Consider the following 25196-nt stretch of genomic DNA (forward strand, 5'->3'; position numbering starts at 1 on the left):
AGCCTGGCCTTGTCGCAATCAGCTTCTGAAAGTTTGCAGCCTTGCCCTGCATTTAGCCTTTTTCTCATGATCTTGCATCAGCTCTCCCACATTGATTAGCTTTTTGAAAAGCACAATAATAACTGAATTAGAGCTGAAGGAGCTGGCAGGAGGGAAGAGATTTCCTGTCACCGAGATGGCTTGTGTTGGCGAGGGGACACAAATATGAAAGTAAATAAACAGGCTGGTGGGAGGGGGGGTTACGGTGTGATGCAACTGGCGGAAAGCGCTGAGCCCAGATCTACTTGGACGGCTGGGCGGTGGGTGCAGGGTGGTGAAAACGGAGACGAGTTTGCATGTCTTTCTCTCACACCCTCAGACATCAAAGCTTTTTGAAGAACCAAAGCTGAGTCATCATTGCAGTGCAGTGTGTTTCATATTCATAAAGCTCTCTGTGCTCACACGAGCAAGCATGGACATACGACCACAAAATGGTGTAGTGGCCAGTAATTAGTTTATACAACCTCACTTAAGAAACAGCCTTGGTCTTATTGTACATAAAGTCATCAATACATGATATTCTAATGAGAAAAAAAAAAAAAAAAAAAAATGTTTTTGCAATCTTTCATCAAAATCTAAGAACTTTTTCTACCTCTGCTGATGTAACCAAGGCCAGGGGAAAAAAAAAAAAAAACAAGAAAACAAAAGTATTTTTATTTTACTTTTTACATTTTGGCAAGAAAGTGCTACTTGCCCCTGAAAACCAACTGCCATACTGATGTGGATAGATGTCAGTGCATTGCTATGTGGTTGCTAGGGTGTTCTGAGTGGCTAGCATAATTCAGAAGAGCCCACTATATTATAACTAAATAAAGTTAAAATAGTGTAAAAAAAAAAAAAAAAAAAAATTACAAAGCCGCAATGTTCACAAAAAAAAGTAAATATATATGTGACACACACACACACACACACATATTATATATATATATATATATATATATATATATATATATATATATATATATATATATGTGTGTGTGTGTGTGTGTGTGTGTGTGTGTGTGTGTGTGTGTGTGTGTAAGCAATAAGGTATGAGAGACTCTGCTTCGCATGATGCAGCACTAGCCTTGAGTACCTTACTGCTTTTATAAAACGGTTACCACACAATACAAATATTAAAGCCAAAAATATGTATCAATGCAACATTCATGAAGTAAACTGTCACTAAAAGCCTTCCTTCCGCCAGAAAAAAATAGTCCCCGACCGTGAACAGCAACAGAAGTTTTATTATTATGCCATCAGATGGTGGCAAAGACTGTCTTTATGAGTGTGTCAGTCAGAAGTGAAGACTTTTATATTGAAAAGACTAAACTGTTGTGAACACGGAACAAGATGCTACTGACAAATGCTTTGACTAGCGCTGTCAGTCATGGGAAAACCACTTAACTGTTAAAAGGACAAGATAATACATTGAACATTTAAACAGATGTTTTATTATGAACATAAGACTGACCTGAAGGAAAATGCTAAATCTGAATGCAGGTAATACATTCACTCACTCGATCTCTTTCTCACAATACTCTTCTACATAATACAGTACGTTTCAATGAACAATAACAATTGAGAACACACAGTTTATATTGCTAAGAGTGGTTGCTAAGGGTGTTGTATAGTGATACACAGAACCGTTGGGTGAAGTGGTCATAGCCGTGTTTTATCATGCATAAAACACAGCTATTGACCAATCAGAATCAAAGACAGGAACTAATCGTTTATATATATATATATATATATATATATATATATATATATATATATATATATATATATATATATATATATATATATATATATATATAAATAATGGAAATGAAAAACACCTTATTTTTAAGAGTGCATAATTATTAGGCAGGTTTTCTTTTACAGGCAACATTGGCCAAAAAAGAGATTTAACTCTCTAAAATTATTAAATTCTCATGAGAAGGATGCAATACTAATGCAATACTAGAAATTGCAAAGTTAAGGCATGACCACTGGACAGTGAAATGCTCATTGCATCAGCAGGGTCAGACAAAAACAGATGAAGAAAAGACACGTTAACAGTTTCTTAAGTGTTCGTAAAGAGTTGAGACATAAAACGCACTTATATCAGTATATTGGATCTATGCACCTCTTAAAGTGACAGCAGCCTAATATCCCTGCGTTTTAACCACTTCAGCTCTGCAGCATTTTTTAATGGTGATCAAAAAAGAAGATAAATAAAATAAATTAATCACTCATTGCTCTTGAACAACTAAATAACTTTTGTAACTTTAATTTATATACATTTAATTTATACAGCAGTGTTATCTTACATTTAATTACTTTATTCAATTTCTGTACCTGAAAACTAATGTTAGACCTACCTGAAAAGCACTGTTTATTTCATATGTATCTTTGTTCTGTTGTAAATATGTATTGATGTTGGCCTTTTAAATATATTACATGGATCCAATCCATGTTCATTAAAGAGCATTTGATGATGCAGCAATAAACTAGCTAATATACCTTAATGCATGTGTTTTTGAAGTTTGCTAATTTAAAACATGATCAAAACAGTAATCTATTGTAAGGACAAAAGTAATATCAGTGTTGAAATCGGCCAATAGTTGTTTGTTAAAATCGGCATTGTCCATATGTATATACTACTGTTACTATTAATAATATCACTTTTCACAATCTAATCAAACAGACATTGATCAAATCAACTACCAAATCTACAAATTACAAATGCAATTTCAAGTTGTCATTATAACATAATGTGCATTTTAGACAGTTGTTTTTATGCTGAAGCAAACAGAAGACTGACCATTGTGTTGTTCTGTCTGTGCATAGGTGTGTGTGTGTGTGTGTGTTTGTGTTTCAATGAATTAAATCTCCACAGTTGCAAAAGGGTGATGCCACATTAAACCAGGTAACGTCCCCCTCCCCTTATCAACCCGGCACAGAGTCTGACACCTGGCCCACACACATACACATACGCAAGCACACACAGACCACTGACTCCCTCCAACCCTTCCCCTATGATTGACTACCTCCTCTGATAGAGCCTACACTTATCTAAACAGCATTTGCATATTTGTGTAATTATTTCCTAGGGTTAATTAGCTCCTGCGAAACAATATGCCCATAGAGACCAGTTCCTGGTGACAGGTTCACCCTCTCTCTCTCGCTGTCAACCCTCATCTCATCCATGCATGTGCAAGAGCTAGAAGACTCCCAGAGTGAGCAGACATGTTGCTCATGTCTCTGTGTTTATGTGTATGTATGGACATTAACTTTTCTTTATTAAAAAAAGAAGTGTGTAATTTCTGCATTGCCAACGTCAAGAAATACAATTGCAAAAATAACATCAAGATCCCCAAATGCTCATCTACCATTGAGTAGACTAAGTCAACCTATGAACCTATGAATGCCTAACTTATAAATGACTGTTCATATTTCACTCTTAATCCCTAAGGTTTAATATGGAGTTGGCACACCCTTTGCAGCTATTACAGCTTCAACTCTTCTGGGAAGGCTTTCCACAAGTTTTAGGAGTGTGTTTATGGGAATTTTTGACCATTCTTCTAGAAGCGCATTTGTGAGGTCAGGCAGTGATGTTGGACGAGAAGGCCTGGCTCACAGTCTCCACTCTAATTCATCCCAAAGGTGTTCTATCGGGTTGAGGTTGCAGGCCAGTCAAGTTCCTCCACACCAATTAATGTCTTTATGGACCTTGCTTTGTGCACTGGTGCGCAGTCATGTTGGAACAGGAAGGGGCCACCCCTAAACTGCTCCCACAAAGTTGAGAGCATGAAATTGTCCAAAATGTCTTGGTATGCTGAAGCATTAAGAGTTCCTTTCACTGGAACTAAGGGGCCAAGCCCAACCCCTAAAAAACAACCCCACACCATAATCCCCCCTCCACCAAACTTTACACTCGGCACAATGCAGTCAGGCAAGTACCGTTCTTCTGGCAACCACCAAACCCAGACTCGTCCATCGGATTGCCCGACAGAGAAGCGTGATTCGTCACTCCAGAGAACACGTCTCCACTGCTCTAGAGTCCAGTGGCGGTGTGCTTTACACCACTGCATCCGATGCATTGCATTGCACTTGGTGATGTAAGGCTTGGATGCAGCTGCTCGGCCATGGAAACCCATTCCATGAAGCTCTCTACGCACTGTTCTTGAGCTAGTCTTAAGGCCACAAGAAGTTTGGAGGTCTGTAGCTATTGACTCTGCAGAAAGTTGGCGACTTCTGCGCACTGTGCGCCTCAGCATGCGCTGAGCCCGCTCTGTGATTTTATGTGGCCTACCACTTTGTGGCTGAGTTGCTGTCATTCCCAATTGCTTCCACTTTGTTATGATACCACTAACAGTTGAGTTTGGAATATTTAGTAGTGAGGAAATTTCACGAATGGACTTATTGCTTGATTTTATACACCTGTGGCCATGGCAATATAGTGTGTGTGTGTGTGTATATTATATATATATATATATATATATATATATATATATATATATATATATATATATATATATATATATATATATATATATATATAAACACACACACATAATTGTATTTTGTTAATTCACTGATTAATTAATGAATTGTAATGTAATTGGTTACCACTTCATTCTCATTTTCTTAATTAATTTCTTTTAGCTTTTTCAATTAACTTAAATACTGCAGTCCTGTGGTGTGACAAATGAATTTTAAAAGTTAAAGATGAAGTACAGCATGTCACACTGTAGGAAACTTCTGTTACACTGCAGGACTTTCCAAGCTGTTAAACTATTTTAACACATTCTTTCCAACAGCTGCCTTCATGTTAGTTTCCAGACAAATACATAAACATTTTTATGCTCATTTAAAGTTGAAAATCTCTCTTTCTATTATGCAGAAGCATCACAGTTCAAGACTGAGAAAATAAACATGGACATAGATCCACATATATGTTATATATATATATATATATATATATATATGTTTCACAAATCCACTATATATAAATCCGCTACAATTTTTAGATTAGCAATTTTGGAGAAATGCTGTTAAAAGTGGATTGGATATATATGTTTCACAAATCCGCTATATATAAATCCGCTACAATTTTTAGATTAGCAATTTCAGAGAAATGCTGTTAAAAGTGGATTGGACCGAGCACCACAACGATCAGCAGTAGGAGGTGTATACACCCATGATGGAGGAGGAGGAGAAAGAGTGAACAAGAGGGAGATTTGAAGAAAGACTGTAGAAAAAGAGAGGCGGCTGAGAGACATTACAGAAGAGAAAAGGTCAGAGGAATATCACTGGACAAAGAAGGGTCATTATCAGACAAGACTTTTAGGACCCATGTTAATATTAGAAAAGCTTTCCTGTATTTTTAGATACATGAAAAGATAAATACAGGTAATTTCTGCACTCTTTAGAAAAGTTTTGCTGTATTTTATAGTTTTTGTAATTTTAGCTATAGTAACAGTTTTGAGTGTTAATGTTTGTCTGGAACTGGTGGGTTGCTGGCTCTTGTTTTCTGTACGTTAATTTTTTGTTCGTTCATTCCTCATCTTTGCTTTATTTTTTGCAAAGCATTATTTTGCTTTGCTTCAGCTATGATAATCCAGACATCCACGCTTGCATTGCATGTTTGTGCATTTTGGGGGCGGAGCAATGAAGGGAGCTGTGTGTTTGTTTAGGTTGATTTCTACATATATCAACAGTGCTTCTCAGAAATTGCTTACTGCACCTTTAATGGACAGCTTCTATTATAACAGCACACTCTTTGAGTCTCTCTCTCTTTATTTTCTTCTAAATACAGTGCACTTTTATTAGACTGATTTTATACTCTCTTCTTGGAGATGCTCCACACAATATGAGAAACGTCATATGGAGGTGTCCCACACACTGCAAACCCCTTGAATTGGCAGACAGGATGTGAGGACAGCATCTGAGAGAGATTCTCACCTTTTCTGTAGTATGACAGATTCTTTCTCTACGTCTTTCATTCCCTCACCTTCATTGTCAGCAATCAGAAGGAAAAAAAAAAAAAAATGAAGATTGTAAGCTCCATTTCAGATCTACAATGAGCATTTTGTAACTCCAGCCCTATTACAATTACTTCAAGTAACACAAATTCTTCATTTGTACATTACACTAGTAAATCCATGTTGGCTCTATAAAACACAACTACAAAAAAACCCAGAATGAATAGGTATTAAGGAAGAACAATGGCACTTGCCTTAAACTGAATTTATAACACCAGCTTCTAAACTATTATGCAGACACAACTTTATTCCTAAAAAAGCAACATTCATTGATGCATTATGGACGTGATGCAGGCATAATGGATTTTAGCACAATTGCAACCCCGGTCCTGGAGTATTTCAAATACATTTTGTATGTCTTCCTTATTAAAGAGTATATATCTTTTCACATCATCTTTACGTTATCAACTGTATCACCAAAATCCATAATGTCAGAATCAGAGCCAAACAAATATCACACTATTTTAATACCAAATGCCACAATACCAAAAAAAAAATTCAGTCACGATACCAAGTCTAGTAAAATATTTCATGATTTCTCGATTTGCATTTTAATCCTGCAATAGGTTATATGTACATACAAATATTTCTAAATTAATTTAAACCAATGTAATGTAGTCTTTAATTATTTCCAAACTAAGCACACAGAGCTTGATGAAAGACCATGAAAACAAAATTCATGGTTTTGCCTCGGACTCGGACTCAACCCTCTACTAGTCTTGGTCTCTTGACTCTGACTCAAATGAGCTGGTCTCAACTACACCACTGCTAGCTACAAATTGCAACTAATTTAACTTGATGCTAAATTCATATTTAGCTGCCTTTTCGCAGGTCTACAGATCACCTTTAAAAAGCTCATCCAAACAGTCAGAATTAACCATGCTAAATCTTTCTAGCAAACTGGGCAAACACAGCTCATTTCAATGACCACTGGTACCTCTTCAGCAGGGCACTGGATTATTTTCATTTAGTTAAACGATTAAACATTAAACAATCCAAGGAGGTAATTGCGTGTTTTGTATTATCACTGGAGCCATTAGAATGTGGACTTAGTTTCCAGGTGTTTGCCGAGATTCACATTAAGTGCCTCAAATGTCCGTTAGCCTAACATGGCTAGCGTTTACAGAGACCGCGGACTGATAGTAAGAAATAGGAGTCTGGGAAAGCCGATAATGCTGAGGGATTTGAAAGTTGGCAGTGTGAGTGCTGGGTTTGTATACTCGGATAAGGCTGAGACTGGGTTTCATGGCGGCGCGTGGACTTCCTGATAGCGCTGTTAGCGTGCATGGAACACTAGACGCCTTGGGCTGGCAAAACGAGCACTGGCACTCACTTCCTGCAGATTTGCCGTCCACACCTGGCCAGTTCTAGACAAGGTGCTCCTTCAGAAAAGAGTGTGACCGCGGCGGGAGCCCTCATATCTAGCGGAGGGGAAAGGGGGGAGAGAACATGAACCAAGGAGATGACTTGAAAATCACAAGTAATTAACTACTAGCGAGCCCAGCGAAAGCCAGTAAGATGACAAACGAGGCCAACGGGGAAGATGTGGGCAGAATATCAACATGCTTAGGGAAAACAGGAAATTAAAAAGGCATGGTTACAGACCCCCTAAGAGGGCTCTTAAATAAAGGAGGTGGAGGTATGGTGCTGATAAACACGAGACTGTACTGTCACAGCGCTGTGACCTTGTTAGCATGGAGCTAATCTCGACAAAATTTGCTAGTGCATTGTTTCAAATCAATATCTCATTAACAAACTACAAAGGCCTAGGCAAAAGACAGCTCTTGGCTGCATGTGGGCAGAAAGGTCATCTCTGTGACATCTCAACCTGTCTCACTCAAAGCCTGTGATTGTCAGATTAAATTACTGCCTCGCTTTAATTGATGTTAGGGGGAAGAAGGCACAGACAGTGGTTCGTGTGTCGTTTGGTGGTGAAGGCCTGCTGTGAAGGCCCTTGGTTTGGCTTCTGACAGCAGATTGGATGTGTTTCTTGGTTGACCTAACGGGAAGATTGGGAGCAGACATCTGAGCGGAGTTACAGCGGGATTCACCCCGAGAGCGGTTACAATGCACAGCTTCAGAGAGAGGAGATCTCAGACGGTGGCAAGGGTTGACAAGCAGTTCATATGCAAAAATAACAGAGGACAACACGTACATACAGGCACACGGAGACAGCTGCCTCAGACACACAAATTCACATTCTCTCTCTCTCTATATATAGACTTCATAATATGTAAAATCACACAGGTCCATATGAATCATATGTTATCAGGTTCCAAAACTAACTCCCTGCAAGTGGCTAATGTGAGTAAAAACTGCAAGTAGGAACTACAGCATGGTTTAAAACAAATTGTATTATTTAAGTTATGCAAGTGAGCAAAATGAAATGCATACAAAACGTCTAGTACTAAAGAAAAGCACTGTCACAACTTGTGCATCCTCTAACAAGCTTACTGATACAGTACATTGTATGTATGTATATATATATATATATATATATATATATATATATATATATATAAACACTTGTTCTAACAGATGCCCCAGCTCATAAGTCAGTGGAGCTCAACATAAATAAATATACTCACGCATACAGCAGACACCCACACACACTTGAAAGAGCAAAGAACCTCGTAACCTGTGATTCTGACCTCTGCTGCGGTCACATCACCAGTTCAGAAGTTTAATTAAGGCACGTCCGGTCACCACGCTTGTGTTGGCAATGTGGGTTATGTGGAAGGTCTTCAAGGCCAAAGTTCACATACACACAGGGGGAGGACCTCCAGAAGTGTCCCTGAACTACGGGAACACTGACTTGAGGCTGATACAACCCGAGCCAGAATACAAGTCTCTTGACATCTCCGAATCGGCTGGGCCATATCTAATAGACATGCAGGTTAGGGATGTACGAGCCAGGCATTGGGAAACAGTACATCTCCAAAACACGGATTCCTCTCGTCCCCGGGGGAACAGGAGAGAGAAGACGAGGGATAAATAATGGATGCCGTTCCTGTGGAGGCGAAGGACGCAGTAGAAGTACACAAAGTAGGAACATCAGCAGTAATCCCTTGAACTGATGCTTATGTCCCATCAATGCCCCATCAGTGACACCTTTATATAGATTCTGGAGCACCTTTTAGGGACAACACAATATGTTCTCATTTATAATTGTATACAAGATACTGGTAAAACATTACAACATATATTTTGTTCTTAATTATTGACTGCGGAAAATTAGAGAGATATTTATTTTGCATACTACTAAAAGTTGTAGTTGGTCACAAAAAAATTGTTCAAATTACAATGGGTCTTCTTACTACGCGCGTACACATTTGTGCACAAAACCTGTGTACGAACGCATAGTTAAATTCAGCCTATATATATATATATATATATATATATATATATATATATATATATATATATATATATATATATATATATATATATATATATATATATATAGTTTGGGGTCAATAAGATTTTTTAAAGAAATTAAAGGGTTAGTTTACCCAAAAGTGATATTTCTGTCATTAAGTACACACCCTCATGTCATTCCAAACCTGCAAGACCTTCTTTCATCTTCAGAACACAAATTAAGATATTTTTGATGAAATTGAAGGTTTTTTTTTTTTTTTATCCCCCATAGAAAGCAACATATTACTGTCATTCAAGGTCCAGAAAGGAATTAAAGGTGTGGTTAAATGCCATTTCACTTTTTTAACTTTAGTTATTGTGTAATGTTGCTGCTTGAGCATAAACAGTATCTGCAAAGTTACAGCACTGAAAGTTCAATGCAAATGGAGATATTGTCTTTTAAAGTTAAATAACTACAAACATGACTGGTTTTGGACTACAACGGGTTGGTGACATCATAAACCCTGCAAAACACGCAACAAAGTGGGCGAGGCCATGTGGTGCAGCATGTGGAAGCGGAAGAGTTGTGTACACCCGACGCGAGTGGCGCGGCGCAGCGCGGCGTGTCAAAAGATAATAGAACCCATTATAATCAGTGATATTTTCTACACTGGATGCAGCGCTGAAGACAGCTTCCAGAATCTACACGAGTTCAATGCTGGATGGCTATTACTGAATGCACAAAGGCTATTACTGAAAGATGGAGCAGTTCCCACTTTAAAAGCAGAAGCTGCTGTTTATTGGCTTCAAACTGTAAGTACGTTTTATTGTTTGTACATGCCTTTTAAACCTATAGTCCTGTTGTTATTTTTGGTTGCATCAAGGACATATACAAAGAGCAACTCGTTTTTGCTTCGCTAGCCAGTTAGCTAAATTCTAGTGCATAACTATTACTTCTGCAAAAAAAACGTCTATGTTCATAGATAAACAGCTGTTCATGCTATAAATTAAACACTACCTTTACAAAAATGCGACTACTCAGTCATGTATTTGGCTACAGTAAAGCTTTAATCAGGATAAAACTGTATATTGAAAGCTAACAAACAGCAGTAACAGCATATCTAAACACTTTGACACAAATACTAAATGAAATACCATTCATAAACGTCCTTTAAAAGCTGCGATTGGGATTGACCCTCTTCATCTGGGTTTAATTCGGGCTCAATTTGATACAGCAATATAGACGCCATTATTTACATTTTGACTGAAGCAACGAATGGTAAGGGGCGTGTCATTTCCGGACGCTTCAGTGAATCATGATACACTGGGCCAGCTACCAACCAGCTAACCAATCTGAGCACACTGCGTATTTCGGAGGGAGTGGCTTCATAGAAGCAGGAAGTCAAACGAGCCGTTCATATGACAGCGGAGACAGAGTAGAATAAAGCTAAAATATATGACAAATACAGCATTTTCAAAAAAACGAAGCATTAAGAGATGTTAAACTGTGCCCCAAGAACACAATCAAGCCTAGAAAAAAAAACACTTAACCACCCCTTTAATGATCATTAAAATAGTCCATGTGACTACAGTGGTTCAACCTTAATGTTATGAAGTGACGAGAATACTTTTTGAGCGCAAAAACAAAACAAAAATAATGACTTTATTCAACAATTGAATATTCAACTCTACCCTGTCAGTCTCCTACACAGTTGACGCAGTGAATGCAGTGCATAACATTAAAGGTGCCCTAGAATTTAAAATTGAATTTACCTCGGCATAGTTGAATAATATGAATTCTGTACATGGAAATGACATACAGTGAGTCTCAAACACTATTATTTCCTCCTTCATATGTAAATCTTGTGCGTGAAAAACACCACGGAAAAACAGGCGAATCTCAACATAACACCAACTGTGACGTAACAGTCGGGATCATTAATATGTACGCCCCCAACATTTGCATATATCAACCCATGTTCAAGGCAAGCCAGTATTAACGTCTGGAGCTGAACAGCAGGTATTATGAAGCATGCAAGCAGTGACAATAGCGAAAATGGCAGATGGATTTGTAAATTGTCTTTCTAAATGTTTCGTTAGCATGTTGCTAATGTACTATTAAAAATGTGGTTAAAGTTACCAATGTTTCTTACTGTATTCACGGAGATCAGAGCTATGTCGTTCATAATTCATAAATGCATCTGCATTCTTTAAAAATCTCTCCAACAGTATAGCTTTAGCCACGCAGGCAGCATTATCAAACTAATTCAGAATCAAATGTAAACATCCACAATATGCCATACTTACGTGATCTGATATGCTGCATCAGCATAGGGTTACGAACAGTTTGTAAAGATCCATTTTGAGAGTTATTGTGAACTTAAGTATTGTTTATGCAATGTTTAATGCAGTCGCGAGCTTGGGGGCGGGGAGCACGAGCATTTAAAGGTTTTAAGAGCATTTTTAATCCTACCCCAAAATTTAAAACAAGGAATAAAAATATATAAATATATATGGGGTATTTTGTGCTGAAACTTCACATTCTGTGGACACCAGAGACTTATATTACATCTTGTGAAATCGTGTTCTAGGGCACCTTTAAGGTTGAACCACTGTAGTCACATTGACTATTTTAACTATGTCTTTACTACTTTTCTGGACCTTGAATGTGGTATTTATGTTGCTTTCTATGGGGGATAAAAAAATAAAAAAAATAAAAAAAAAACTCTTGGATTTCATCAAAAATACCATAGGTCTTATGGGTGTGGAACGACATGAGGGTGAGTAGTAATGACAGAAATTTCATTTTTGGGTGAACTAACCCTTTAATACTTTTATTCAGCAAGGATGCATTAAATTGAACAAAAGTTACAGTAAAAACATTTATATGTTACAAAAGATTTCTATTTCAAATAGTGCTTTTTTTTAGCTTTCTATTCATCAAAGACCCTGTTTCCCTGTTTTAAAACATTAAGCAGCACAACTGTTTTCTATCATGTGACACTGAAGACAGAAGTAGTAATGCAGTAATGGCTGCTGAAAATTCAGCTTTGCCATAACAGGAATGAATTATAATTGACAAATAACCCTACAGTAAGTCTTACTTCCTATTTATTATTATACTTAGGCTGTTTGAAAATCCCTTATCTGGAAACATTGTGGCTGTATAGTATGCTAATTACTAACTTCAGGCATGTTCCCCCAAAGAACAATCTGATGTGAATTCATCAAAGGAAAAAAGAAAAAATGTGCATGTATAAAGAAAACTCATACACTATAATTCATGGAGACCCTTATTCATGAAACATGAGCAGAACAAATTTCTGTGTAAACTGCACGTAAAACTGTTGCATGAATGGATGCATGAATGGTTTTCACAGTTATGCTCACGTTTCATGAAGAAGGCCCAATGTGTTGTGCTGGATTACGTCAACCCAGTACATTTCAATCAGAACTATAAAGGCCATCCTTTTATTTTCCAGCATTATTTGCCAGCTAACAGATCTAACACTTAAATGTTACTGCCTTGGAAATCATTTCACGGTAAATGCGACAAGAGGCAGAACAGTGTGTTGCAAAACAATGTAAAGCAGAGGCCTAGTGTCAATGGATGTTTTATTTTTCTCGTGTTAGGTCATAGCGTACATGGAGTATGAAAGCGATGGCGTTCTCGAGCGTTCAATAAACTCATGCCATCTCCACAAGGATCTGACACTTTAAGTTCTGCAGGCACTTAAGAAAAGAATAAACAGAGAGATGGAAAGAGCAAGAAATGAAAAGAAAAACACCTCCCACAAGCTGCTGCGTCTGAATGTTTGACGAAGTGCTCTCCCTTTCTCTCGCGCCCGGAACGTTTTACAAAAAAAAGCAACAATAAGAAATGTGAGAAAAAAAAAAGTGTTAGGAGAAGGATTCTAGTCATTTACAAAAATAAGTGGTGCTTTAGAGAAAGGCTGAGCGCACTGGGCTTTTTGTCCACTTGCTCTTTTCCCCTTGGGGCTGGGGCCCTAAGCCGGGACCGCTCAGGCCTGAATGAAATCTTTGGAAGCTTCTTAAGCTCTGAATGTGGGTTTTGTTCTTGCTATTCCTCCGCTTGGCTGACAGAAAATAGGTAACTGGATTAGGCCTCAAATTCAGAGTAAAGTGAACTCCCAAAAAAACTTTGTATGCCACCCCCACTATTTCGGCCCCCCGGTTCTCATGTCCACCCCTCTTCTTCGGCGTCAGCAGACGTGGGCCGCTGGGGCTGTGATCTGTAAGATCGCGGAGAGATTAGGCAGGGCTGGGGGCTCGCAACCCGAGGGGTGCTAAAAAGTAAGAGTGCTAAAGGCAGTTAAGGGCTCCTTAATGGGGGTAAGGAAGTGTATTAATCAACTCAGCGCTACCAAAGCCTGGAGCTGCCGGGCCCGGCCGGAGCGACGTGCAGGTGGTCTAGTGCTCTACGGGGAGTCAAGGAGGGGAGGAGAGGAGGTTCAGTCGCGTACAATGCCACTATAAAAGATTAAAAACTTTAGGAGAATGGGACTCGCTGTGACCCGCCTCCTACTCTAGGGCCTGAGAGGATGGGTGGAGAGGGGAGAAAACACACACAAATACAGACACGCACACACACTAACGTACCTGGACATCAGTGCGGTAACAGATTCATTAAAAAACAGATTCGAGTAGACTCACATACAGAGATCTGTAGCACTGTAATCTGATTGGACGCAATGCCTTTAACACTGTAAAACATTACAGCACCATTAAGTTATTTGAACTTATTTCTTCACTTCAACTCCAATTGTCATGACAAGTTTGGGGTTTTGAACTCAAGTGTTTAAGTTTTTAAAAATTTAACTTAAAGTAATCCATTGTCTAGACTATTTGTGAGTTGAAACAAAGGTTATCTTCAAGTTGAGTTAACTCACATTTTTAAGGAAGCAGGTGAACTTTCATTTCTAAGTTTAACCAGCTGGAAATGTTTTACAGTGATTGTACTACCAAATAATGATGAATCTGTGTACTAATATGAACTCTTGGAGGGCTTCAGTGCTAGTTATCAAATATGTAAATGAGAACATAGCATCTTACTGAAAGAAAGCTAAAGAAAAAAAGAACAGTAAGTCACAACCAGGAGGTATTTAAGCTAATTTTAAGGCTTGTATTAAAAATAATTGAAATAATACAGTTTTTTTTTGTAATTAGTGGCTTAACACATCCAAAAAACACTTTACAATTAGGTTCCATTTGCAAACATTACTTAACATGAATTAACAAAGAAAAATAATTCTAAAGTATTTATTAATCTTAATGTCAATGTTAATTTGATCATTTACTAACACATTATTAAGTTGTATCTGTTAACATTACTTAATGGACCCGAGTTAACATGAACTAACAATGAGCAGTATTTTTATTAAACTAATGTAACTAATGTTTTTAGTCCCTAATGTAAAATAAATAAATAAATAAATAATGTATTGCTCATTGTTAGTTAATGTTAGTTAATACATTAACTAATGGGACCTTATTAAAAATGTTATCAAACAATAGTTTGTGAAGTCAGTTTGTCAATGTACATAAAATATCTGTTCAAAAATAAGTGACTAAAAAAAAACAACATTAATAAGTATAATGGAAAACATATGAACAAAGCTATCATTACATTTATAGATAAATGAATTTACATGAACTAATGATCTGTTAAGCATTATATTATATTATATTATATTATTATACATTTTCTGAAACAATTTTTGATGTATTCTGAGTGGTTTCAGGCTTGTTGTATTACTAGCCCATGTGAAAAGAGCCCACCACTGAGTTTTTAAATCATATTCTTGTGCCTAGAAAGGTCATGGCTCTACCTATATTTAATACTTAGGAAAAGGGGATTTGAAAAACATTAAAACAATACAGATTACTAGCAACAGTAAAAGCAATATCTGCCTTAACAAGCAACTCTAATAATGTTTGTAAATGTTATGAAAGTATTTCCAAAGTAATGGAAGTCTTTCCAAAGTATCAATATATTTTTATGAAACTATAATCATTTAAGTACAACACACATAAACCCTTAACAAACGTACCGGATCTCAAAGTATACAAAGAAAATTAAATCAGAGCGCTGAATCATTATATTTCCGCCACTGACAATGTGCTGCGGGTTATTAGTTATATAAAAACTAAACAAGCCAGCAACACACACTTAACTTAAGCCTGAAATTATCTCAATAGAGTTCCTTTAACATTTTCCTGCAGTAGTTCAAAACAAAACGGCTTTTCCACCTTGCGTACATTTCCACTTGGCAACAGTACTTCAATGCTCCCTACAGGAATTCACAAGCACACATATAAGTCAGAGACACACAGTCATCAGCACACGTCCTTGTGCTGGTACAGCTCGCGCCGGTCTGAAGCTGCATAATGCGTCCGAGAGGAAAGCAGGCAGAAGTCAGAGTGCAGAATACTGCAATGCCATCCAGCAGAACTCATACTGCTAGATTAAAGTTCAGGAGAAGAGAGAGATGCTAAGTCTTCTCATTATATGAATCCCAAACTATTCCAGCTAAAATATTTATTAAGACATTAATATGGGTTCTTCCCTTCCACCTCTTCAGGGTGATGCAGCTCCTCTTAGAGACGTACACACACTTTTTCTCTATCATTTACTCATAAACACACATTGCTGCATGTGCGCATTAAGATGTCAGCGGAGCCAGGCTCTTATAGATATTGACAGTGAGTTTTTCCATTATACACAGCAGCCTGCAGAGCTTCCTCTATTCACCACACCAACACTGATGAAACGCCTCAGAAATGGACGAGGTGTTGAAATCTCAGATTCACACTCACTGATGGCTATTTCATAGATTTTTTTTTTTCTTACTGACTGTGTGTGTGTTAAAAAAAACAACTTCATCTGGGCAACACCACAGAATTCTGCCCTGAGTGTGAATTTATTAAGGAATGATAGGTGTCAGGGTTAGTTTGTGGCAATAAAAAGAGAGTAATTAAGAGAATTTGTTTACAAAGAGAGGGAAAGTGAGAGGTATGACGGTTTTAAAGCTGACTTCATGCTAATAGTGCAGATAATTATACCTCAACGTGCCGTGTGTGTGTGTGTGTGTGTGTGTGTGTGTGTGAGAAGGTAGCCTCAGAAGTGTGTTAACAGCTCACACACCGCTACTGAGTCAATGACAGTAAATGACAGCACAAGGAGTGTGACGATATGTGACGTGGCCGTCAAATGGTGATAAAACAAAGCGCTAACTTTCGGGAGACAATTTTTCCAATTGATGCTTCCTTCTTTCATCTGGTTGCTTCATGGTTTTGCATTAGAAATTATTTATTTCTTTGATTTAGGACGTATTATCTGTGGTGTGCATAATGTACACTCAAAAATGTGTGTGTTTGAGAAATTGTATATATATCTTCTGAGCATGCTAACAGTTTGACCCAAGAGGCCATAGAATTAAAATTGGAGATTTGTGGCTTACAAGTCCATGTCTGTTAGCTTTAAGGTCATCTGAATACTAGTTTATTCAAAGTCGGCATGAACATTTTCTAAATGCATGTTATTGATCTCATTGTGAACGATTCTTTTTGACCTCGTAATTTTTAAACTAAAATATCTTAACTGGATGTTCCGTTAAAAACAAGAGACTTCATTCTGTTGACCTATGCCAGACTTTTCAATCATTTAGTCCACTTAAACCCCTATCTCCATTTTTTTGAGAGCAACAGCGGCCTCTCAAAATCCAGTCAAGTGTCCTACAAATCTGTTACACTCGGATGTGCGTCAAAAGATCTATCATACTTATGGTTTCATCATGACTTTAAATGTGGACCAAATTCACTTCTAGCAGATATTCATATTTAAAATTTAAGTTATTTTTCTTCTGGGAAAATGGAGCAAATATATTGATGACTCATCCTGTAATGCACAGATTTCAGTCCAATCAGATGCTCTCAAGAATCAGAATGCCCTCCCCCTAATGGTTCAAGACTGTGATGTAACTACTGCCTATTTGAATAAAATAAAATAAAGTAAAATAAATCAAATAAAATAAAATAAAATAAAAGGACAAGCACTTCAGTAGGAATTATATCAAGGAATAAAAACGGTGCTTATCAAGCAATTTCACTGGATTTTTAAAAGAAAAAAAAGAGAAAGCGAGATGAAAAATCTGGATGGTATCCAAAGCCTCCTGACCGCACATGTGTGGCCCACTCACTCAGCTGCCTAAAACCCCCTCTCACCCTCTAGTTCACCCCATATTCCTTTCTCTCTCTCCATACCCATCATCCTCCCTCAGCCACTCACTCGTATCGGGATGTGCTCCATCTCTCTTTCCTTCTGTGGGTTGCGATACTTCTCATAAAAGTCCTTCTTTTTCTTGCTCTCCCGCTCTTCCTTCCTCTCTCTCTTTTCAGCAGGCTCATCTGAGGCATCCGGGGATGGTTTCTTGGCTGGATCTGGAACCTTCTCCACCTCCAGAGAGTTCTCGTTGGGGTTCAGCACAATCACCCCGTATCCCTCCTGAGAGACAAAACACATACAAATGAATAAACAAATAAACAGGCTCCAGTGCTCTTTCTGATTGTACTTGAGTTGCCAAAACAAACCGGCCCTTCATAATAAAGCAAGGTGTCCGGGGAGATGCATGTATGCCAGCGCTGTGAGTCACGGCATTGTGTGGCATGCAGTAGAGGAGTGAACTATTGGGAGAGGGATTAAAGCGGCTCTCAATGCGAACGGAGGTCAGTGTTGCTTTCATGTGAGCTCAAATTCAGCTTCAGCTTCAGTTAGTGTGCTGACATTCAGAATAAAAAGGAATACTGCTACTGAGCTGCATTTAGAAAAAAATAAATCCAGCTTTCCTAATTGATTGTGGAATATAGATACTTAAATGATGAGTTATGTTATATTTTAACTGTACATATTATTAAAGTTAAAATTGTAATCTTTTAGATCTGTGTAATTTAAATTCATCAAAAAATAAACATAACATTGTGAAATTACATTTTTTTAACGTCACAGAACCAAAAACAACACAATATGTAGAATAAAATAAAATACATAACAATGTATTGTATTGTCTCAATGGTATCAGTGTCTCAGTAGTAATAAAGTGTCTATTTGGAGAAACAGTCTGTCACTTGTTCTACTGCACAGCTCTAAATAAATGCACAATACACGGCCAAACTCCCGCAGAACAGAATCACCAAATCAAAGTTTCTTCCGGATGGATTAAAGTGAATTATGATCCCCTGTGTATGCTGAAAAATTTGAACGGTGCTTACGCATACACCTTCTTTGACAATAAGATGAACAAATGTTTCAACAACTCAAATAAACTACAAATAAATAAATAAATAAATGTTCACAAAATATTATTTATTATACATCACTTAAAAGTATAATTATCTTAATTATCTAAAAACTAAACTTGTGCTAAAATATAAATAGCTCTTTCTTTACACATTACTGCTTTTAATCATAAAACATTCATATTAAAATGTATCTAATCAACACAATTTTGAAGCAATGAAACAGAAATCTCCTACATATGACAAACTCATTTTTACCCACCAACATAAGTGCTTCAAACAATTTGCATAGCTGCAACAACAAAAAATCAAAGGTGTAATTTTCAAAACAGCTAATTAAAAATTAAGCTTCTGTCAATAGCAAACAATTATAATTATTTCACATGATGGACTGCAAAGCAAGCATTTTCATATTTAATCAATACAAATAAGCTCACGACAGCATTTTACTAATACAACTAATAACTGAACTAAAAACACTAATATAAGATTATTATGTGCTCATTTACACTTTTAAATTTATTTTAAAAACATAATTTAATTTACAGTTAAATATTCAACAAATTAAAATGTATGCATTTTAAACATTCAACAAAATCCATGCGATCATTAAATTATAAAACTACAATTACTAACGTAATTGATTTTTGCTGAACTCTCAATCAGTTTCTCATTAAATAAATGACTTTTTTTCTTTTCTTCCAGTTAGACAGCCTGTGGTGAGTAAAAGTAGAGGTGGCGTTTATCGGAGTTAGTCTGAACTGACCAGACGTGGGGTTGAAATTTGTAGTTAGTTGTTTCTGTCTGGCAGGCTGGTGTCATGTAAGTGATGTCGGCCGGCTCTTAAGTGTGGTGTTGTGGTGAGACTGTGTGGTGAGGGAGGCTGAGTGGAGCTCGGTGCCACTGCCCACTGGTGGCAGGTAGGATAAATGACCGAGAAAGAGAAAGTGCGCCTTGATAAGACAAACGAACTCTCTTTTGTCCATTCTTATCTTCTGTTGTGAAATAATAATGTCTTTAAAGCAGAAGTTATAGAATAATTTGCATAAGTTGACTAAACTCAGTTTAGCTTTGAACTTAGTCTCATGCAGTGCCACTGGTCTCATCATCGTTTTTCATTTTTCAGCAGTACAGCATGATTTTTAGTATTCTTCACCCTTATTATGGAATCTAAAGTGTTCATTTACACCAGCATTGTCCAAAATTAACATAGGAGTACTTACAAAATAACAGCAAAAAATGATCTAACAACAGTTATTTTTATTTTTTAAAATAAAAACTTTAATTGTCTTTAAAAAGTTTGAATGTAGCCTTCAAGCTAAATTCATAAAAGAAAATGAAAGTGAAAAGAAAATACTACTACTTCTATTACCACTAATATTAATATAAACAAGTGGAATATATACAAGTATCATTTAACGATACTAAAATAAAAGCTATAAAATAATCGACTGCAATAATTATAATTACTTACAAACATATTAATGCAACTTGATGATGAATTATAGTCTTATCTGGCTCTAGTTACTGACAAATAAAAAGCACTTATGTTGTGTTTAGTATTCAAACTTCGTAATATTGTGCGTCCTGTTATCTGAAAGACTCTAGAGCCTCTCTTTCTCCGTTACGACACATTTGCCATATCCCGGACGCTTCCCATGCCCTCCTGCCCTGGCAAGCACCTCCTCGAGGGGCAAGCGGCGACAGGGTCTGGCCCCTGGGCCAGCGGTCAGCGCAGGTCACCGCAGCCCCTCACTGGGGCTCAGACCCCCATAACCCGCCGCTGGACTGCCTCTTTAGTGCTCTTTTGTCCGGCTGTCTCAGACCAGCCGACTTCTTGCACATAACACAACAATGACTTGATCTCTCCGAGCTGTGACTGACACCGCAGTGACATTCTGGTGAATTCTCTGGGTTTTTTGTGTCAGTGTTGTTTTAATTATATGACAAAACAGCTCACCTTTTAAGAAGCCGATTTAAGATGGGGTGAGGGAACGTATAGAGCTCGAGATTAAAGAACGGAGAGTGTTTCTATGCTGCCAAACAAACGGTACAAAGGATCCATCACCATGAAAACCTTCATGCCACAGCGTATTTGCACATTTACTGATACAAACACAAATCGGACTGTTCGGTTTGATCTGGTTAGGAGCGTAATTGATAAGTACAGCAATAATGCTGTGTCCCCCAAATCACCCCATCTCAAATAAACTCTATTTTAAGTCCGAATGGCTGAAATGAGATGTCGCTAAAATCCTACACCTCTGACGGACAGCTCGGTGTTTTATCTATTTGCGGCCCTTTGTTTGGCTTTGAAGTGAGAGTGTCTCTCTTTTTTGTCTCTTTTCGTTCTCTGATGAACTAAAGCTTGTATTGCTTTGGGCTCGGCGGTGAGAACAACACTTGACGGATACAAAGCACGCTTGATAGCAGTCAGGAGTGAACGCGTTTGTGCGTGCGTGAGATAAAAACAGCATGCGAGGGAGTATGCACTATATGTATCCATTTGCACAACTGTCGATGGACACTTGGCAGAACAACATGTATTTACAGTACATTCTACAACGAGAGCATGTTAACGTGGTAAACATGCGTGCCTGTGCGATCAACGCGTGAGGAGGTGAGCTCTCTGTGTTAAAAGCGACGGACAGACTCTCCATTACAGCGCGGCCTTGGCCTGGCCCCCTGTGTCTGCGCGTCCTGTCCCCTGATTGGTTGTCATCTATGGAAATGCCCACGGCTGAGGAGTATAGCCAATCGGAGAGGAAGAGGGATGAAGGACGCCGCGCGATGATTGGAGGAGGGAACAGATGATCTGAGGAGGGTCGGCACATATTTACAAACATAAAAAAAACTCAAACGGAGATGGGAATTGAAAAAAAAGAAAAAGAGATTTGATTACAAAAACTAAAAAATTACACCCTTAAGCATATCGAGCAAATGTAATAACAATAATAACATTTGCATAACCCTTACGAATACAGGAATGCACCAACATGCGAGACAAACCGACTGACCGGCAACAGTGTGCCGCTTTCTCTCCCTCCCACATACTGTGAGAGAATCGGTGAGCTGCACTAGTCTAGCGCGGCTCCGTATTACAGTCTTTCATTACAGGCCGGTATGGTGTGCCCCCTCTAGGTGAATGTAAATCCAGGATACAGTATTATAAACCCGAGCCCTGTGAGGGTGAGATTGAGGCCTGCCTTTCAAGGCCACCTCTACTCCCCGCCCCACAGTTCTGGGTGACCTTGTCTGTCAGTGGCACTACATGGGCTTCTTTTCTACCGTGGAAGAGGCCATTATCCTTTTCTCCAAGATACCACACACAAACCTCCTCTCTCTTTTTTTCTCTCCGTGAGATTAAGACCGCTTTCTCCCCCCCAGTTCCTTCTGCTCCCCTATACAAATATACCCAGCCCTGATTGGAGGAGACGACACACACACAGCACTAGAGCTGGGCAGTAAGATGGTATATAATGTATGCTGTCAGCGGGTAGAGGTTTTGCTGTACTGTTTATACAGCAGTATATATTTGCACAGCAAATACAATCTTTACATTATGTGAATACAAAATGGAACACACCCCAAACAAGTTAAGATGAGGACGAACTTGTTAATTGTGTTGTATGGCATAGCAAAAGAGCTTAGAATTAAGTATCTGAAATATCTATTTTATAAATAAGTATGTAGTGGTATTCAAATTATGGCTGATACAGATAAGTTGATGAGAATTCCCATGCTATGGACAATAACAGATAAATGCACAATATTAAAATTCTATTAAAACTCACGATTAAAATCAATATATATTAGTGCTGTCAAATGATTAATCGCGTTTAATCACATCCAAAATAAAAGTTTGTGTTTACATAATATATGTGTGCGTACTGTATAAATACTGTATATATAAATACACAAACATGCATGTGTATTTAACAAAAATATATTATATTTATATATAAAATATGTAATGTAATTTAATGTAAATATTTCTTAAATAAATATATGTATGTGTGTGTATTTATTTATATATACATAATAAATATACACAGTACACACACATATATTATGTAAACAAACTTTTATTTTGGATGCGATTAATCGTTCAACAGCGTGATGGGTCATGTTTTTTGTCCAAAGGCCTTAATAATAAAAAACAAAGATATGACATCCAAAGTATGTAAGGTAGTACAAATAGATCTATTTTATTGAATCCCAATGGTTTTAATTATATTTTGCTACATATCAAGGTATTTTAAAGATTTTGAAGTGTCTAAAGGTGATTTGGTTTAACCGTCCAAAAGCCAATACAGCCATTTCATTTGTGATTAAAATATCTTAAAATGTAATAAAAAATGTATTTTTTTTTTTATTCTGGCATGATGTGACATCATTCAGACACCTGCAAAGGACCACATGGTTATGAAGTAAAGTAACTATCTCTCTCTTAAACAATTTGAAAAATGAATGCTTTCACTTGCTCATACGCATGTCCCGAAACATCAGGTCATTCGGTAAAACTGCTATAAAACATGGAAAATGTTGTAATATTTTAAAAAACTTGTGCTAAATATAAAATGTCTGATTGTCCTGTTAGCTAGCTAGCTAGCTAGCTAGCAAACTAACTAGCTAGAAATCAGCCTGTTAGCATTGTTTGAACATATCGTCATTTGGTATTAGCAAAAGTGTCATTCGGTAAAAAAGACAAAAGCAGTGTTAATTGATCATAAAAACCACATCATTTCATTGTTAACACTTAATAAAACTTCAAAATTAATTATATCTCCATTATGTTTTTTTTTTTACACTTTTAAAAACCTTATTTGTCAATGACCCATATCATATGCATACCTTCCTCCCATTCACAGCAGGAAATATACGGTCAGGGAATATATGAACTTGCGTCTGCATGCGTTACATTCTTTGGATGGACTTTCAGGGCCTTGTAAAAGTCTATTAAATGACTGTGATGCATAAGATCTTTGGCGATTTTAAAATCCATACAGTAAATTACTGTGTGTGGAAGTGCGGAAGAGGAAAGACATAAGCCAGGCTTTGAGCGGCACAGCTGACTGAGACGCATGGCTGTGATTAAGCTGTCCCGCTGTTTACAACACTGTAGTTACAGCTCGGGGCTTTGGCTTTATCAAAGAGATGTTGGGAAACCTCGCTCATGATCGAAGACACACGCACACACCCGCACACACACATATAAACACACACATCTGCTTTCAGTGAGCTGTGCAACCCCTTGAGGGCAAGAGAGACAGGGAAAGAAAGAGGGGAAAGAGAGAGAGACTAAACGAAACAGTAAGAGAGGGTGGGAGAGAGAAAGATAGCAAGCAGGGGTGGTGTAGCATTAATCATGGTGCAGGTGGAATTTGTCAGAGCTATCGATTGTGTAAGTAAATGTTACAAAAATCATTTGTCAACTTTTTACAGGAGGGCAACGTGTCAATCGCTCAGAAGGAAGTGACTGTGGCAGAAGGGAAACACTGTTTACTACTACAGAAACAATGCTGACCTACAAAACAGACAAACTACTAAATACCAGCAATACTGAGATACAGATGCACAATCTTTGACTGTACTGATCTGCTAAAGCACTAAGAGATGAGCAATATATAGAAACATAGTATAGTATATGTTTAGTAAATAAATAAATATATATATATATATATATATATATATATATATATATATATATATATATATATATATATATATATATATATATATATATACACAAAAACAATATATATACACTGTATATTAGGGTCACCATGAACTCAAAATTGAACATTCTTATTTATTTTTTAGTAGAAATGTGACGAGATTTCTCGTCGAGGCGAAAAGTAGTCTTGTGATATTGCCATGACAGAGTGTTTGGATGATTAGGAAAGAATATGCCACCGCTACGTTTACATTACGCCTCCTCTGTCGTTTTGCTTTGTATTTAAATAAAAAAAAATAATAATAAAAAAAAACATTTAATTCAGTTGTATAACGGTCGCCGCCGCTCCATATTTACAGAGTTACGCGCGATCGTGAAAATGAAAGTAACCGCGCACGCGCATTCAAACGCGATTTCAATACCCCACATTTTGACAGCGGCTCCCTGATGAATGCAAATATCTCTCAGTATGGAAGCTATTTTAGGCTGTGCTGTGTAGTTGTAACCATCTCTTAGCTCTGTATCAAAGAAAAAGTTGGTCTTATTTGCACTTTGAATATTGAGAGAGTGCGATTATGGTTGCACTTAATGTAAAGTGTTACCATAAAAAATTAAAAACAGTTTTCTCTTAATCTTATTAAGCACAAACAATAAAGTTTCATTTGTTAACATTAGTTAATGCACTGTGAACTATCATGAACTAGCAATGAATGACTATTTTTATTAACTAACATAAACAAAGATTCATAAATACTGTAGCAAAGATTGCTCATTGTTGATGTTGGTTGATACATTGA

The 25196-nt window shown here is 37.3% G+C and overlaps 1 protein-coding gene across 4 annotated transcripts in view; it reads right to left on the bottom strand.

The window, feature by feature from the left end:
- fam172a (family with sequence similarity 172 member A) overlaps positions 1-25196 on the bottom strand; it is a 209896-nt gene that overhangs the window by 104787 nt on the left and 79913 nt on the right. For all 4 annotated transcript variants that reach the window (XM_048189169.1, XM_048189172.1, XM_048189171.1 and 1 more), the window contains exon 7: positions 17716-17931. In XM_048189169.1, coding sequence (XP_048045126.1) covers positions 17716-17931 — 216 coding nt within the window. The remainder of the gene's footprint in view (positions 1-17715; positions 17932-25196) is intronic.

This window comes from Megalobrama amblycephala, linkage group LG4 (genome assembly GCF_018812025.1).
Source record: "Megalobrama amblycephala isolate DHTTF-2021 linkage group LG4, ASM1881202v1, whole genome shotgun sequence".
NCBI classification, from domain to species: Eukaryota; Metazoa; Chordata; class Actinopteri; order Cypriniformes; family Xenocyprididae; genus Megalobrama; species Megalobrama amblycephala.